Source organism: Anomaloglossus baeobatrachus, chromosome 7 (genome assembly GCF_048569485.1).
Source record: "Anomaloglossus baeobatrachus isolate aAnoBae1 chromosome 7, aAnoBae1.hap1, whole genome shotgun sequence".
In the NCBI taxonomy this organism is placed as follows: Eukaryota; Metazoa; Chordata; class Amphibia; order Anura; family Aromobatidae; genus Anomaloglossus; species Anomaloglossus baeobatrachus.
In genome coordinates, this window is record NC_134359.1 from 305124303 (window position 1) to 305142895 (window position 18593).

The following is an 18593-nucleotide window of genomic DNA, read 5'->3' on the forward strand; positions in this document are numbered from 1 at the left end:
GGGCTCCTCTATTGTAAGCAGAATCTCTGATAACAGACCTCAGAGAAAGCTGCCCCCTCCAGGGGGATTATGTGCCCTGCCCGGGCCGGGACCCCCAGATGTTATCACTTTCCTGTAAATCCACATCTGGATAGAAATAATCTCTGGAAAAGATCAGAAATCCACACCAGAAATACAATGTTACAGTGACCCTGTATGTATATAACTATACACCTACAGTTATCTGTATACCCCAGAATACACGGCAGGGTCACATACATGAGACTCTGCACAGAGGATTACAGCCACAGCACTCTCCTGCAGCGCAGCTCCCCCCCTCCTGCAGCCGCAGCCCCCCCCACTCCTGCAGCCGCAGCTCCCCCCTCCCCTCCCCGCACTACAACTATGACTCTGGGCATCAAAAGCAAAAGTGAAAGTAGTAACAAGAAAAGACAAAAACAAACTGCGGAAGACAGACGACAATGGAGAGAAAGGAGCTAAAGAGAGGTAAGAAATCCCATCATTATATTAGAGAAGGATCTTATAGGATCCTCTCTACAGTTAGTAACTACATAGAGAGGATCCTATAAATATATAGCGGGATCCTATAAATACATAGAGGGATCCTATAACTATGAGAGAAGGATCCTATAACTATACAAGGAAGGATCCCATACCTGTATAGAGAGAGATCCTATAACTATAGAGAAGGATCCTATAACTATAGAGAGGGATCCTATAACTATAGAGAAGGATCCTATAACTATATAGAGAGGAATCCTATAACTATAGAAAAGGATCCTATAACTATACAGGGATGGATCCTATACCTATATAGAGAAGGATCCTATAACTATACAAGGAGGGATCCTATATAGAGAGGGATCCTATAACTATACAAGGAGGTATCACATACCTATATAGAGAAGGATCCTATAACTATACAAGGAGGGATCCTATACCTATATAGAGAGAGATCCTATAACTATAGAGAAGGATCCTATAACTATATAGAGAGGGATCCTATAACTATAGAGAAGGATCCTATAACTATATAGAGAGAGATCCTATAACTATAGAGAAGGATCCTATAACTATATAGAGAGAGATCCTATAACTATAGAGAAGGATCCTATAACTATATAGAGAGAGATCCTATAACTATAGAGAAGGATCCTATAACTATATAGAGAGGGATCCTATAACTATAGAGAAGGATCCTATAACTATATAGAGAGGGATCCTATAACTATAGAGAAGGATCCTATAACTATATAGAGAGAGATCCTATAACTATAGAGAAAGATCCTATAACTATATAGAGAGAGATCCTATAACTATAGAGAAGGATCCTATAACTATATAGAGAGAGATCCTATAACTATAGAGAAGGATCCTATAACTATATAGAGAGAGATCCTATAACTATAGAGAAGGATCCTATAACTATACAGGGATGGATCCTATACCTATATAGAGAAGGATCCTATAACTATACAAGGAGGGATCCTATATAGAGAGGGATCCTATAACTATACAAGGAGGTATCACATACCTATATAGAGAAGGATCCTATAACTATACAAGGAGGTATCACATACCTATATAGAGAAGGATCCTATAACTATACAAGGAGGTATCACATACCTATATAGAGAAGGATCCTATAACTATACAAGGAGGTATCACATACCTATATAGAGAAGGATCCTATAACTATACAAGGAGGGATCCTATACCTATATAGAGAGAGATCCTATAACTATAGAGAAGGATCCTATAACTATATAGAGAGAGATCCTATAACTATAGAGAAGGATCCTATACCTATATAGAGAGGGATTCTATAACTATAGAGAAGGATCCTATAACTATATAGAGAGGGATCCTATAACTATAGAGAAGGATCCTATACAGGTAGGGATCCTATACCAATATAGAGAGGGATTCTATAACTATAGAGAAGGATTCTATAACTATATTGAGAGATCCCACAACTATAGAGAGGCATCATATAGGAGGGTGACATATATACCAGGATTGGCTCAGGAGGGGGACTTATATACCAGGAGAGGGTGGTAGTATATACTAGAATGGGGACAGTATATACCAGGAACTGGACATATATATCAGGAGGGGCCCAGGAGGAGGACATACTGTATATACTAGGAGGGGCCCAGGACGGGGACATATATACCAGGAGGGGGCGGCAGTATATGCTAGAATTGGGTTAGTATATACTGGGAACTGGACATATATACCAGGAGGGGCCCAGGAGGGGGACATATATACCAGGAGGGGGACAGTATATACTAGAGTGTTGACAGTATATGCCAGGAACTGGACATATATACCAGGAGGGGTACAGGATGGGGACATATTTATTAGGATTTATTTTTTTTGTTATGGTTTTTATAATTATTAATAAATTGTGGTTTTAAACATTTTTTTTTTCATTTCTGTTAATTTTCTCGGAATCCTCCTCAGAATATAGTTATTTGTTAGATGAGTACATAGATAGAGAGAGAGTAGAGAAATTACAGAGCGCGCCCCTATTGTTTGGAGCTTTGGACATTTTTGGCTTCAGTCTTATTAACTTCAGAGCAGAAATCACATCGCTTAGAAAATTCTTAGGAGCTAAACTCTATTTTTTTATGTCTTATCTTGGGTTTTAGGTTTTGAGGAGATGAATCTGGAGAAAGAAGAAGAATCAGCAGCAAAACAACCCAAACCCTCGGGTAGGATGTCAGGTATGTGTGGTTATACGCAAGAAAGTCCAAAGGGGACGTTTCTTCTTGTGGCAGAGCCAAGCTGTCGTGAGGAGACTTATAAGCCACACAATGCTCCTCTGCAAAATTAAATATGCAAATATCCTCTTCAGTGAATAAGAGGACTGCAACTCTAGCGCCCCCTATTGGAATTAGCAATTCTAAAAGTCAATATCAGCGCTTTAACAAGCCTTGCCCCATGACTTAGGATAAGAAGCCAAACCAAACCCGTGTTTCTGGCTGTTAGACGCTCCTCAGTGCAAATCCCTCTCCAGAAGTAGAAACATTTCCCCTTAGACTCCTGTAAGAAGCCTCTCTCCCCGCCGAATCAGAGGGGCAAGCACCTTTAGTTTCTCCATTGCAATTTACACTTTGGTCTTAAATCTTTTTTCTTGTTTTTTGGCTAATTTTGTTTACTTATTCACACCAATTACAGCGGGTGAAATAAGTATTTAACACGGCACGGATATTATAAGTAAATATATTTCATAAAGTTCTATTGAGATGAAATTCACTGTCCTCTAATTCTCAGTAATTTGGGTGCAGTGACTCTTCTATGAGACGATGCCTTATCTTTCACTACACAGGTCAGTGGGCCTTAGGTGTCCGTGACCCTGACGTCATTTTTAGGACCACACTATGCAGTCACTAATTGGACGAGGAATTCTGCCAAAATTTGAATTCTGTAGTTCGCTCAATTTCATCCCATAAATTTAATTTGGAGAGGTTTGTTTAATTGTGAATTGAATGTACATTATTAGGCCCGTTTCAGACGTCAGTGATTCTGGTACATATGGGCTAGTTTTTATACGTACCAGAATCACTGACATACGCAGACACATTATAATCAATGGGACATTTTCAACTCACCTTTCCAGCGACGCTGTGTGCAGCCTCTGCTCTCTGCAGCTTCTTGCCCGGCTCATGCATATTCATGAATGCAGTCAGAGCCGACCCGGAAATAGCTGCAGAGAGCGGTGGGTGGACGCTGCAGAGCTGGAGACTTCAGCACCATGGAGAGCAGGAACGGGACAGGTGAGTAATGTCTATGTGCAATCATGGATAACAGAGCACGTATCACGGAACACGGAGGGACATGTGCGTGTTTTACACGCAGTGAAGAACGTCTGTGTTTTTCACTGACGTGTGAAACAGGCCTTATACTGTGAGCTCTCCAGACCCCAGAATATAATAAACAGGTAATAAATAATTATTCTCACCTGGTCCATCTCTAACCTGCTGTGCCGTCCAGCCCTGGTCCAGTCATCGTCTTCTGTCCGGTCACTCATGTGGTGCCTACAAAGTAATTTTCAAACTCTTTGGCCCCCAATGTTTTCAGCAGCTCTGACATGACGATACATAGTCACTAGTCCTCACATGCCGGTAGGACGTACTTCAGGAGTCTCAGTCCACACCGGTGGCACCAAAGATGCTTTTGAAGAGACCTCATTGGTGACTGGACAGAAGAAGACAACTGGCCGGAGCGAGGCCGCGGGATGGGGCACGTGAGGGCCGGGTGAGCATACATTTTTCTTAATATTAACAGCTCTATCCTCTATTCCATGATTGCAGTTTCAGGATTTGCCAAAAAAGAATAACTAAAAAATGAAAGGCAAATCTTTTCTGTGGCGCTAATAACTGCACATCGGGAGCGACCCACCCTATCTGCCGGATAACGGGAGGAGCCCACTTGTGCCGTCTCAGCAATGTCCCAGATGTTTTTAGCAACTTGAAGTGCGTAATGTCGTCTCCACTCACCGACGGCGCCGATCTCACCGGATAATCAGTGCTATTCATTGTTATGGTTGATGGGTGCATACAAAAATTACTTTGCAAAGTTTTCTGTAGAAACCTAAAATTCCAAAGATGTTTTTGAGAGGAGAGTTAAGGGTCTTTACACGTTGCGACATCGCTACCGATATATCGTCGGGGTCACGTCGTTAGTGACGCACATCCGGCGCCGTTACAGACATCGCAGCATGTAAACCCTATGAACAACGATCGAAAAATCGTTCAAAAACGGTGATCGTTGACACGTCGCTCATTTCCATAATATCGCTGCTGCCACCAGTACGATGTTGTTTGTCGCTCATGCGGCAGCATACATCACTATGTGTGACACCGCAGGAACGACAAAAATCTCCTTACCTGCCTCCACCTGCTATGCGGAAGGAAGGAGGTGGGTGGGATGTTACGTCCCGCTCATCTCCGCCCCTCCGCTTCTATTGGCCGGCCACTTAGTGACGTCGAGATGACGTCGCTGTGATGACAAACGCACCTCCCCCTTGAAGGAGGGATTGTTCAGCAGTCACAGCGAGGTCGCTGCTCAGGTTTGTGCATGTGACGCTGCCGTAGCGATAATGTTCACTACGGCAGCGATCACCGAATGTCGCATGTACGATGGGGGCGGGTGCTATTGCGCTCGACATCGCTAGCAATCGCTAGCGATGTCGCAACGTGTAAAGCCCACTTTAGATTATCCTCAGTTTTGTCAGTCTGCGTGAGGTCATGGTTCTGGATTTTCTTCTTTTTCTTCTAGAAATTGTGAAGGAGGAAACAAATAAAGATGAAGAGTTTGAAGATTTGAGTCCATACTGTTCTAAACGACCAGGTAAGAGATTTCTTTTTTGGAGTCCTGAGAGCGATGGTTTTATGACTGATCATTCAGAGCTGTGGGAGGACGATCCAACCTGGGGAACATCAGAGAGGAACCTGGAGGAGCGGGGATCAATAGGTGCTGCTGTGGATGAAACGAAGGTCCACTCCATGAAATAGATGAAAAGGCGTCGTATTGACACGTTTCAAAGTGAAACCTCACTCCTTCAGAAAAGGCAGCGAGTTACAGCACAATATCAGGGGTGTGGTTCAAATAGACCAAAGCGCCAAAGAAACACGACGTCTGAGTCAGCTCAAAGAGTTACGGGTAATACAACTGTTATATTCAGAAAATGAAACTTTTATTCAATGATGGAAGAAATGAATGAGTGATAAGAGACAAGAAAGGGGATGGGGGTAAAAAAAGAAACAAAAAAGGGGAGGGGGTCGAAAAGAGACAAAAACGGGGAGGGGGTTTAAAAAAAGAGACAAAAAGGGAAGGTGGTCAAAAAAAGAGACAACAAAGGGGAGGGGGTCGAAAAAAGAGACAACAAAGGGGAGGGGGTCGAAAAAAGAGACAAAAAAGGGGAGGGGGTCAAAAAAAGAGACAAAAAAAGGGAGGAGGTCGAAAAAAGAGACAAAAAAGGGGAGGGGGTCGAAAAAAGAGACAAACATGGGGAGAGGGTTAAAAAAAAGAGACAAAAAGGGAAGGTGGTCAAAAAAAGAGACAACAAAGAGGAGGGGGGCGAAAAAAGAGACAAGAAAGGGGAGGGGTTCGAAAAAAGAAACAAAAATAGGGAGGGGTTTAAAAAAAAGAGACAACAAAGGGGAGGGGGCCGAAAAAAGAGACAAAAAGCAGGAGGGGGGTTAAAAAAAAGAGACAAAAAGAGAAGGTGGTCAAAAATAGAGACAACAGAGGGGAGGGGTGTCGAAAAAAGAGACAAAATAGGGGAGGGGGTTAAAAAAAAAGACAAAAAAGGGGAGGGGGTAAAAAAAGAGACAAAAAGGGAAGGTGGTCAAAAAAAGAGACAACAAAGGGGAAGGGGTCGAGAAAAGAGACAAAAAAAGGGGAGGGGGTCGAAAAAAGAGACAAAAATGGGGAGGGGGTTAAAAAAAGAGACAACAAAGGGGAGGGGATCAAAAAAAGAGACAAAAAAGGGGAGAGGGGGTTTAAAAAAAAGAGACAAAAAGGGAAGGTAGTCAAAAAAAGAGACAACAGAGGGGGGCGGGGTCGAAAAAAGAGACAAAATAGGGGAGGGGGTTAAAAAAAAAGACAAAAAAGGGGAGGGGGTAAAAAAAGAGACAAAAAGGGAAGGTGGTCAAAAAAAGAGACAACAAAGGGGAGGGGGTCGAGAAAAGAGACAAAAAAAGGGGAGGGGGTCGAAAAAAGAGACAAAAATGGGGAGGGGGTTAAAAAAAGAGACAACAAAGGGGAGGGGGTCGAAAAAAGAGACAAAAAAGGGGAGAGGGGGTTTAAAAAAAAGAGACAAAAAGGGAAGGTAGTCAAAAAAAGAGACAGCAGAGGGGAGGGGGGGGGGGGTCGAAAAAAGAGACAATATAGGGGAGGAGGGTAAAAAAAGAGACAAAAAAAGGGGAGGGGGTCAAAAAAAGAGACCAAAAAGGGAAGTAAATAAATAGTAAATGATTTAATGGAATATATCTCACATATTTTTAATGTATTCAATGGAAAAGGCATAATATCAAAATAAAAGATGTATAGATGTACACAATTTTTCCCTCTGCTCTCTATACAGACACATCTGCAGGTTTTTCCCTCCGCTCTCTATACAGACACATCTGCAGGTTTTTCCCTCCGCTCTCTATACAGACACATCTGCAGGTTTTTCCCTCCGCTCTCTATACAGACACATCTGCAGGTTTTTCCCTCCCTCTCTATACAGACACCTCTGCAGGTTTTTCCCTCCGCTCTCTATACAGACACATCTGCAGGTTTTTCCCTCCTCTCTCTATACAGACACATCTGCAGGTTTTTCCCTCCTCTCTCTATACAGACACATCTGCAGGTTTTTCCTCCGCTCTCTATACAGACACATCTGCAGGTTTTTCCCTCCACTCTCCAGAATAATGAGAGATAATGTTTTCAGGCATTTTTCTTCCTTTCTGCACAGTGAAGTTTCTCCTCCATGTCATTAGTATTTGGTGGCATTATCCTTACACTGTGTGACTTGGGGGAAACGTTTTGGATCCTTCCAGAAGCTTCTCACAATAGTTGGTGGAATTTGGGCCGATTCCTCCTGACAGATCTGGTGGAGCTGAGCCATGTTTGGAGTTCGCCACTCGCTCCGGCCTTTTCATCTTTGCCCATAAATTTTCCATAGGACTGAGATCAGGGATTTGTGATGGCCACTCCAAAACATTGACTTTGTTCTCCTTAAGCCGCTGTGTACCCAGTTTGGCAGTAGCTTCAGGTCACTGTCCATCTGGAAGACCCATTTCTGCCCAAGCTGTAAGTTCCTGGCTGATGTCTTGAGATGTTCTTCAGTATGGCCACATAAACTTCTTTCCTCATGATGCATCTATTTTGTGCAGTCACCAGTCCCTCCTGCAGCAAAACACCCTCAGGGTCGTCATGTTCAGGATGCTGTTGAGCAGTTTTCCCAAGTTACTGCTGACACATATGCCTCGGCAGTTGGCAGGGTCATACCTGTCCCCACTCTTGTGGATGGGTGTGATGAAGCCTTGGTTCCAGGTACAAGGGAAGTAACCAGCACTAAGCATAATATTAAACAATGTAACCATTGCAGCTTGTATTTCTGGTGGGCTGAACTCAGCATCTCTGGGGGGATTCCATCCCGGCCACTGGATTTTCTATACACAATGGAAGACTCTAATGTCCTGGAGTTTATTCAGAGGGGTTGGCAATCTTGGTTTTTTTTCCTCCATTGCCTTTAGTTTTACCATTAGGGTTAATAAACGAATATATATTTCCAAAACAATAAAGAAATCGCATCATCGGGTCTTATATGAGTCTTGGGGGGACAATGCTCAGCACACTGTCTTCTGGAAGCAGTTCAGGGACAGTAGATGTTAGAGGGAGAGCTTAGATTAGAGCAAGGTTTATACACTTGCATCTTTTATTGCCTTTCATGTGACAATACAGGGTGTTTTTAGTCTTGTATAACCTAAAAAATAAGTAAATACATAAACAATAATAAAGTAAATTATGTGTGGTCCCACCTATTTTTGATAACCAGCGAAAGTAAAGCAGACAGCTTGGGGCTGGTATTATCAGGATGGGAAGGGCCAAGGTTATTTGGCCCTTCCCAGCCTAAAAATAGCAGCCCGCAACTGCTCCAGAATTGGCGCATTACATGAAATGGGCAATTTCTGACATTTCTCCTCTGTTATTCCTGATTGCCCTGGTGAAGTAGTAATTGGGGTAATGGTTTTGGGGTTGATGTCAGCTGTGTAATGTCAGCTGGTATCAAGCCCAGGGGTTTGAAATACAGAGGCAAACCTGGTAAGTAAAAAGAAAAAAAAAGAGATACACAAAAATAGTATATTTGAATAATGACTCCCCACACTATCCCTTGTTCACCAATTATATTAATGTTCCCACAAGGTTCCATCATAGTTCACGATCCACAAATGCAGCTTTGGTGACTGTGATTAGCAGTAAAGTGCCGCTATTCATAAGTACGGGGTACTGATGAGAACTCTCATCAGAGCAGTCAGCTCAATACTGCGCTCAGCGAGATCCAGCGACACTGATGAACATTGTAGTCACCCGGCACTTGTGAATAGCTGCACTTTACTGTGAAAGAGTCGCCGGAGCTGCATTTGTGGATCGTGGACTACGAAGGAACTTTGTGGGAACATTTTTGATAAATTGGTGAACAAGGGATAGTGTGCGGGAGTCTTTATTCAAATAAACTAATTTTGTTTGTGTCTTTTTTTTTCTTTTCACTTACTGGTTTAGTAATGGGGGTGTCTTATAGACACCCCTACATTACTAACCCCTGGGCTTGATACCAGCTGACATTACACAGCTAACATCAACCAACAAAATATTACTCCCAATTGCCACCGCACCAGGGCAGTCTGGAAGAGCCGAGGCAAAGCACCAGAATTGGATCATCTAATGGCTGATAATTTTAGGTTGGGAAGGGCCAAATAACCATGGACTTTCTCAGCCTCATAATATCAGCCTGCAGCTGTCTGCTTTACCTTGACTGGTTATCAAATATCGGGTTAACCCCATGTATTTTTTTTGTTACTTATTGATAAATTTAGTTCGCAGCAGAGACCTGAGAGTCCAGGAGTCTCCTCCATCATGTTTGCATCCAGTTCAGCGATTTTACTACCCCTCAGTCCTCCTTGGGGGGTCTTCTGGAAAAATGCTGGAGTTTCCCATTGGCTTCCATTCCTGCAGTCGAGCCTGTCCAAACGTCCGACCTGCTCGATTCGAGTAACGAGCACTCGAGCATTTTAGTGCTCACTTATCACAAGCGTTAAAATCTATTTTCTTGTATGTTTTAGTTTGCGGTGAAGAGTCTGAAGCGGTGAATCTGGGCAGTAAAGAAGAAACATCAGTAAAACAAACAGAATTCTCAGGTAGGATGTCAGCTACATGTGTCTTATATAGAAGTGAGGATGAAGGAAAACACGGGGAACTGCTGCCGATACATGGAAGGAGCGAAACACGGGGAACTGCTGCCGATTCATGAAAGAGGCGAAACACAGGGAACTGCTGCCGATTCATGGAAGAAGAGAAACACTGGGAACTGCTGCCAATCCATGGAAGAAGCGAAACACAGGGAACTGCTGCCAATCCATGGAAGAAGCGAAACACAGGGAACTGCTGCCAATCCATGGAAGAAGCGAAACACAGGGAACTGCTGCCAATCCATGGAAGGAGCGAAACATGGCGAACTGATACCGATCATGGAAGGAGAGAAATATGGGGATCAGATCCCGATCGATGGAAGGAGAAAAACACGGGGAACTGCTGCCGATCCATGGAGGGAGAAAAACATGGGGAACAGCTGCCGAGCCATGAAAGAAGTGAAACACGAGGGAACTGCTGCCAATCCATGGAAGGAAAGAAACACCAGGAACTGCTGCCGATCCATGGAAGGAGAGAAACACGGGGACCTGATACCGATCATGGAAGGAGAGAAACATGGGGATCTGATCCCGATCGATGGAAGAAGAAAAACACGGGGAACTGCTGCCGATCCATGGAGGCAGAGAAACACGGGGAACTGCTGCCAATCCATGGAAGGAGCGAAACATGGGGAACTGATACCAATCATGGAAAGAGAGAAACATGGGGATCTGATCCCGATCGATGGAAGGAGAAAAACACGGGGAACTGATGCCAATCCATGTAAGGAGCGAAACACAGGGAACAGCTGCCAAGCCATGAAAGAAGTGAAACACGAGGGAACTGCTGCCAATCCATGGAAGGAAAGAAACACCAGGAACTGCTGCCGATCCATGGAAGGAAAGAAACACCAGGAACTGCTTCCGATTCATGGAAGAAGCGAAACACAGGGAATGATGCCGATCATGGAAGGAGAGAAACATGGGGACCTGCTGCCGATCCATGGAAGGAGAGAAACACCAGGAACTGCTGCCGATCCATGTAAGGAGCGAAACATGGGGAACTGATACCGATCATGGAAGGAGAGAAACATGGGGATGTGATCCCGATCGATGGAAGGAGAAAAACACGGGGAACTGATGCCGATCCATGAAAGAAGTGAAACACAGGGAACAGCTGCCGATCTATGAAAGAAGTGAAACACAGGGAACAGCTGCCGATCCATGGAAGGAAAGAAACACCAGGAACTGCTGGCGATTCATTGAAGAAGCGAAACACCAGGAACTGCTGCCAATCCATGGAAGGAGAGAAACACGGGGAACTGCTGCCAATCCATGGAAGGAACGAAACACCAGGAACTGCTGCCAATCCATGGAAGGAACGAAACACCAGGAACTGCTGCCAATCCATGGAAGGAGAGAAACACGGGGAACTGCTGCTGATTCATGGAAGGAGTAAAACAAGGGGAACTGCTGCCGATTCATGGAAGGAGTAAAACAAGGGGAACTGATGCCAATCCATGCAAGGAGAGAAACACGGGGAACTGCTGCCAATCCATGGAAGAGCAAAACATGGGGAACTGATGCCAATCCATGGAAGAGCAAAACATGGGGAACTGATGCCAATCCATGGAAGAGCAAAACATGGGGAACTGATGCTGATCAATGGAAGGAGCAGATTCATATTGATAATAGCTCATCCCCGTACAGAATGTCCAGATGTGACCAGCCGTGTCACCAACATGTCCCTATTGTGTTTCTATTATTGGGGATTATATGATGAGAGTCAGTAACTGTATTTTACATTCTAATCTAGGAAAAAATGAAGAATTTCATCCTGACGACTGCTCAATGTCCGGTGAGTGTATACAGTATATATATATATATATATATATATATATATATGAGCTCATGATCCATTAACCCTTTGTGTGGCATCACTCTCATGTTCATCACTTTCCTTCTCTATTTTACAGATGATTGGTTATATATCTCCTGGCAGAATAACACGTCCTCTTTGTGGGTGAGATCTAATGTTTTGAGTGGGGTGGTGATGACAATGTCTTGTGGAGTAGTGTGGTGGGGGATGTGTAAGCTGTGGGAGTATACGCTAGACCTCACTGCTAGTGATCCTCCATTGGTTAATCACCGAAAAAATACACGTTTACAACATACCTTTTAAAAATATTTTCTAAAAAAGAAGACTAAAAAATGAGCCCAATTATTACAAATACACAAGAAAACAAGTGACTATGGTTAAAAGGGGAGAAAAAAAATGGGGAAAATTGCCTCGATATGGGATCTTTACCTATTATCCCCTTTCTACCAACGGAGATATTATCCACCCTAGGGTTCAAGTTTTGCCCCCGTTCCACGACGGCTTGCCCTATTATGCCCTTCTCTCCCCCTATAAATCTTTTTGAGTGCAATGTTTATTAAAAAATCCTATTAGGTTGTCCCTATCACTGTCCGGATGAAGGTCTATCCCCGATCAAGACTCACCTCACAAGGTATCTAAATAACCTACCTGATTGGTACAAACCTTTTATATGGACACAATAACCTCATCTCACTCGAAGTGTATCCACCACTTTGGGTTAGTTAGTTTCTGGTATCTGTCCTTTGTGTTGACAATTTTTACATCGTTGAGTGCAAAATTTATCCCAGTTCAGGACATAGAAAGAACTTTGCTCTTTGCTAATTCAGAAACAATAGGTTTTTTTTACAAGTCGCTGAAATGTTTTACATTATTTAGAGAGATGAAACAGATGGACTGTTTTGATTGTAAAAAAGTAATGGCTTCTCAACTAAGAGTGAAAATGCATTAAAATTTTTAATCCACAGCATGTTTTCTAATTACAAGACTATTATGCAATTACAAAGTCTGTACTGTTTTGAAAGTGAAGAATCTATTGCTTTATGTCACCAAGCATTTAAAAAATTAGCTCTATTTTGGGAGCGGTTTCATATTTTTGTGCCCCTGAGTGACTATACAGATACTGCCCCTCCCTATATATCACACTTTGTGACTATACAGATACAGCACTTCCCTATATATCACACTGAGTGACTATACAGATGCAGCACTTCCCTATATATCACACTGAGTGACTATACAGATACAGCACTTCGCTATATATCACACTGAGTGACTATAAAGATACAGCACCTCCCTATATATCAAACTGATTACTATACACATACAGAAATTCCCTATATATCACACTGAGTGACTCTACATATACAGTATTTCCTTATATATCACACTGAGTGACTATACAGATACATCACTTCCCTATATATCACACTGAGTGACTATACAGATACAGCACTTCCCTATATATCACACTGAGTGACTATACAGATACAGCACTTCCCTATATATCACACTGAGTGACTATACAGATACAGCACTTCCCTATATATCACACTGAGTGACTATACAGATACAGCACTTCCCTATATATCACACTGAGTGACTATACAGATACAGCACTTCCCTATATATCACACTGAGTGACTATACAGATACAGCACTTCCCTATATATCATACTGAGTGACTATACAGATACAGCACTTTCCTATATAACACACTGAGTGACTATACAGATACAGCACTTCCCTATATATCATACTGAGTGACTATACAGATACAGCACTTCCCTATATATCACACTGAGTGACTATACAGATACAGAAGTTCCCTATATATTACACTAAGCGACTATACAGATACAGCACTTCCCTATATATCACAGTGTGACTATACAGATACAGCACTTCCCTATATATCACACTGAGTAACTATACAGATACAGGGCTTCAATATATATCATACTGAGTAACTATACAGATACAGCGCTTCCATATATTTCAAACTGAGTGACTATACAGACAAAGCATTTCCCTATATATTACACTGAATAACTATACAGATACAGCACTTTCCTATATAACACACTGAGTGACTATACAGATACAGCACTTTCCTATATAACACACTGAGTGACTATACAGATACAGCACCTCCCTATATATTACACTGAGTGACTATACAGACAAAGCACTTCCCTATATATCACACTGAGTGACTATACAGATACAGCACTTCCCTATATATCACACTGAGTGACTATACAGATACAGAAGTTCCCTATATATTACACTAAGCGACTATACAGATACAGCACTTCCCTATATATCACAGTGTGACTATACAGATACAGCACTTCCCTATATATCACACTGAGTGACTATACAGATACAGAAGTTCCCTATATATTACACTAAGCGACTATACAGATACAGCACTTCCCTATATATCACAGTGTGACTATACAGATACAGCACTTCCCTATATATCACACTGAGTAACTATACAGATACAGGGCTTCAATATATATCATACTGAGTAACTATACAGATACAGCGCTTCCATATATTTCAAACTGAGTGACTATACAGACAAAGCATTTCCCTATATATTACACTGAATGACTATACAGATACAGCACTTTCCTATATAACACACTGAGTGACTATACAGATACAGCACTTTCCTATATAACACACTGAGTGACTATACAGATACAGCACTTTCCTATATATCACACTGAGTGACTATACAGATACAGCACTTCCCTATATATTACACTGAGTGACTATACAGATACAGCACCTCCCTATATATTACACTGAGTGACTATACAGATACAGTACCTCCCTATATATTACACTGAGTGACTATACAGACAAAGCATTTCCCTATATATTACACTGAATGAATATACAGATACAGCACTTTCCTATATAACACACTGAGTGACTATACAGATACAGCACTTTCCTATATAACACACTGAGTGACTATACAGATACAGCACTTTCCTATATATCACACTGAGTGACTATACAGATACAGCACTTTCCTATATATCACACTGAGTGACTATACAGATACAGCACCTGCCTATATAACACACTGAGTGACTATACAGATACAGCACCTCCCTTTATATCATTTGAATTTTTGGATTCGTTTTCAGAGGCTGTGACTACTGCTTCCATTTTCAGTCTTCTTCAATACTGAAGTAGTATACCACACTCAGATTACTTTTTTTATCCCTATGATTTCACTCTGACCTTGTATCCCTTTACAGTAAAACTAAAAACAGTAGTTCCTTGGCCGGCCCCCATGTTTTATACTGTTAGTCCCCCCATCCTGATTGGCTGGGATACAGCATGTGATGTGATACCTGCAGAGCATTTTGGGAATATTTGCGCCCACCTGATGCCACAGTCTTCAATGTTGTGCGTGAACTGACACTGGCATTTTCTTTGCCGATCTTTGCAAATCGTATTGCAGAATGCATGAATTTGCGCGGCCCAGTGAATTTCAGGAAATTTGACTCAAAGTTAACCCTTTGCGGATCAATCCTCTCATGTCTAGTGTCATGTTACATGTCTTGTATCAAAGTAAATCTAATCCTCATGATGCGTTACTAATGAATAATACGTTCTGCTATGGGAAAGGGTTTTTTCTGCTGCCAAGTAATGCTTCCCATCATGGCCGTGTGTGAACGCTGGCTTACGTCTATTAATCAGCTTCAGCCGCATTACAGAGGCAGAGAAGACGGCCGGATTGGATGTTGCAATGAGACGTTTTCCGGCCTCTGTCACACGCGACCTGATGAAGGTCGGACACCAGAGACACTTTCCTGTTTGTAGAACGAGCGCAGCCAATCCCGTCACTGATGAGTGAAATGTCCTCGCGCTCTTTCCATTCTGATGCGGTTGCTTCTTTTGAGTCGCAGGTTGTGACCAAGTCTCCAGATTCATTGGTCTGGATGAAGGACGCGCTGAAGTCAGACGTCTGCAATCAGTATAAAATTGTCCAAGAGCAAAAGACATTTGAAATTGATTTAAATGAGAAGTTTAAGAATCGCGTTTCCTCCTGCTCTTGTGTCCTGTTCTGTTTTGGAAATGACCAATGGGATTCGGGATCATTACAAGAAGTGGCGGACTTGTCCTCTTCTTATGGTAAGTTAGATTCAGTGTGTATGTGGCTTTATTCATATTTGGCTTGTATGTATTGTATATCACAAGTATAACCGAATCACATGATGTAGACTATACGTCCATGTTATTGGGACCACTCCGTATCCAGAAGTCACTGTAATAATTACCTAATGTAATGCTCACAAGCAGGGAGTGGACCCACTGGGCCACAGCACACAGAAGACCCGAGGGGCATGACTATGGCTCACACCAGGATTTCACCAGAGCCTCTGATGGTGAGGGTGTTGTGCTTTCAGGTAGAAACCAGATACCACACCGGGAGACTCAGTGCGGTGAGAGATGACCCCAGGGGTATGGCCACTGCCAGTCTCTGAAATGGTACGATACAGCAGCATACGGTACAGTTGGCTTGGAAGATAGGATATGTTGCAGCAGTGGCTGGTATAACAGACGTAGCCAATATGGTACGATACAGTAGCACCCGGTAGTGCAGGTTTGGTTGAAAAAGTGCAATGCAGCAGCGTCCGGTATAGCAGGTTTGGCTGATATGGTACGATACAGCAGCATATGGTACAGTTGGCTTGGATGATAGGGTGCGATGCAGCAGTGGCCAGTATAGCAGACTTGGCCGATAGGGTACGATACAGCAGCGTCCGGTATAGCAGGTTTGGCTGATACGGTACAATACAGCAGCTTATGGCAAAGCTGGCTTGGATAATAGGGTACGATGCAGCAGTGGCCAGTATAGCAGACTTGGCCCATAGGGTACCATACAGCAGCGTCCGGTAAAGTAGGTTTGGCTGATATGATACGATACAGCAGCATATGGTACAGTTGGCTTGGATGATAGGGTATGATGCAGCAGTGGCCAGTATAGCAGACTTGGCCGATAGGGTACAATACAGCAGCATCCGGTATAGCAGGTTTGGCTGATACGGTACAATACAGCAGCTTATGGCAAAGCTGGCTTGGATAATAAGGTACGATGCAGCAGTGGCCAGTATAGCAGACTTGGCCCATAGGGTACGATACAGCAGCGTCCGGTATAGCAGGTTTGGCTGATATGGTACGATACAGCAGCATATGGTACAGTTGGCTTGGATGATAGGGTACGATGCAGCAGTGGCCAGTATAGAAGACTTTGCCGATAGGGTACGATACAGCTGTGTCCGGTATAGCAGGTTTGGCCGATAAAGTATAATGCAGCAGCAGTCGGTACAGCAGACGTGGCCTATAAGGTAAGATGCAACAGTGGCCAGTCTATCAGACTTGGCTGATAGGGTACGATTCAGCAGTAGCTGGGACTACGAAACAGACAAGTGCAAGTAACACAGCAGCAGTACATAAGTAAGGGACCTGCACAAGTAGCGACACTTCTTTAGGAATAGACCACACTGCCCAGGCACTTCCCATAAGGGGAGGGTGCCCTAAATACCTAGTGGCTCTTAGCCTATGGCTGAGAGGCCCTTGCAGGTTAGGGCACGCTGGCTCTTTAAGTTAAGGTGGTCGTGCATATCCTAAGAGAGCTCCCAGGAGACCAATGCTGTGTGTGCAGGCTCTGTGAGCTGGCGGCATGGTCCAAGGACGGAGCAGCCCCTGGAATGGTGAGCATGCCGGCATCTCTGTCATGAAGAGGGGCAGGACAGTGTGGGGAAGCTGGTAAGAGTGTTACACCTACAACCATCAGAAGAATTTACTCTTATAACATAACAAATGTCCAAAGTCTCTACTGTTTAAGTTTAAGGCTTAGACTAAGTATTTCTGAATATTAGCTTTTATCTTTTTGGCTTCAAGGCATGAAGAAGGTCATCATTTTGCTGAGTGAAAAGTCTCCAGACACTTGGCCTCCCGAAGAGATGAACGATCAGCACAACTTTCCTGTTCTAAAATTCTCGAAACAAGAAATCGCCTGGTATAAAGACAATCTTGAGTCTTCCAACAAGAAGATCGAGAGTATGAAGAAAATTGTAAAAGGTACCGCGAGTCCAAGTCACTTCCCCAGATAAGATTATGGGCTGAGGCGTCACTTTTCAGCTTTTTTGTACTCTTGTTCTCAGACTCCTGGAAGGTAAGAGTCGACTCTGTGGAATAATTCTACATGGACACACACGAGAAAGGTGATGGAAGGTAGACGAGCCGTCGGCAAAGAGAAGAAAGATCATCTACAGCTCTGTACACACTATTCTAAGTCTTGTCTCAATGTTAAGGAATTATTTAATCCAAATAATTAAAATTGTTGGAAATTTTATTGGAAAATTGGAATTAGAATTCCAATTCAAAATTGGAAAATCCCATCTTGCTTCAAAGTTCTAAAATTAGCAAGAAAGTGCACAAATCTGTCACATGAAGAGAGACGAGCAATTGTTTTCAATTTGAAGTTCCCAGATTCATGAAATGTTTCCAACAATTCATTTTGTGGCCCAACCAAAGTACCAAAAACTCTTCCATTGCCATAGACAAGACGCGTATCACAGTCTGAGGTTTCCTAGGACTGTATCCAACACCTTTAAAGCATTTTAGCACAAACTTAGGTTATCCTATGGGTAGACGTTCTTCTCTGCTCGGTAGTCACACACTGTCTGTACAGTTTCTTCAATGTTTTATGACTTTCTCAATCTGTAGGGCTACAATGTCTTTATTTAGATTCACCACAAAGTGGCTGCTGC

At 42.9% G+C, this 18593-nt stretch overlaps 1 protein-coding gene across 1 annotated transcript; it reads left to right on the forward strand.

The window, feature by feature from the left end:
• The first annotated feature begins 375 nt into the window (after positions 1–375).
• LOC142246822 (uncharacterized) lies at positions 376–18570 on the forward strand. The gene is made up of 10 exons (XM_075319871.1): positions 376–486; positions 2655–2729; positions 5287–5358; positions 9843–9917; positions 11725–11766; positions 11885–11931; positions 15723–15948; positions 17722–17901; positions 17985–17995; positions 18550–18570. The coding sequence occupies exons 1-10, from the start codon at positions 462–464 to the stop codon at positions 18568–18570; spliced, it is 774 nt and encodes a 257-aa protein (XP_075175986.1). The 5' UTR covers positions 376–461.
• The last annotated feature ends 23 nt before the right edge of the window (positions 18571–18593 follow it).

Bases quoted from the DNA above. Each gene is read 5' to 3' on its own strand.
- LOC142246822 (XM_075319871.1), top strand. From the start codon at position 462: ATGGAGAGAAAGGAGCTAAAGAGAG. The intron at 11,932-15,722 runs GTGAGATCTAAT...TTTGAGTCGCAG, and splicing joins ATAACACGTCCTCTTTGTGG to GTTGTGACCAAGTCTCCAGA. The intron at 15,949-17,721 runs GTAAGTTAGATT...TTTGGCTTCAAG, and splicing joins GGACTTGTCCTCTTCTTATG to GCATGAAGAAGGTCATCATT.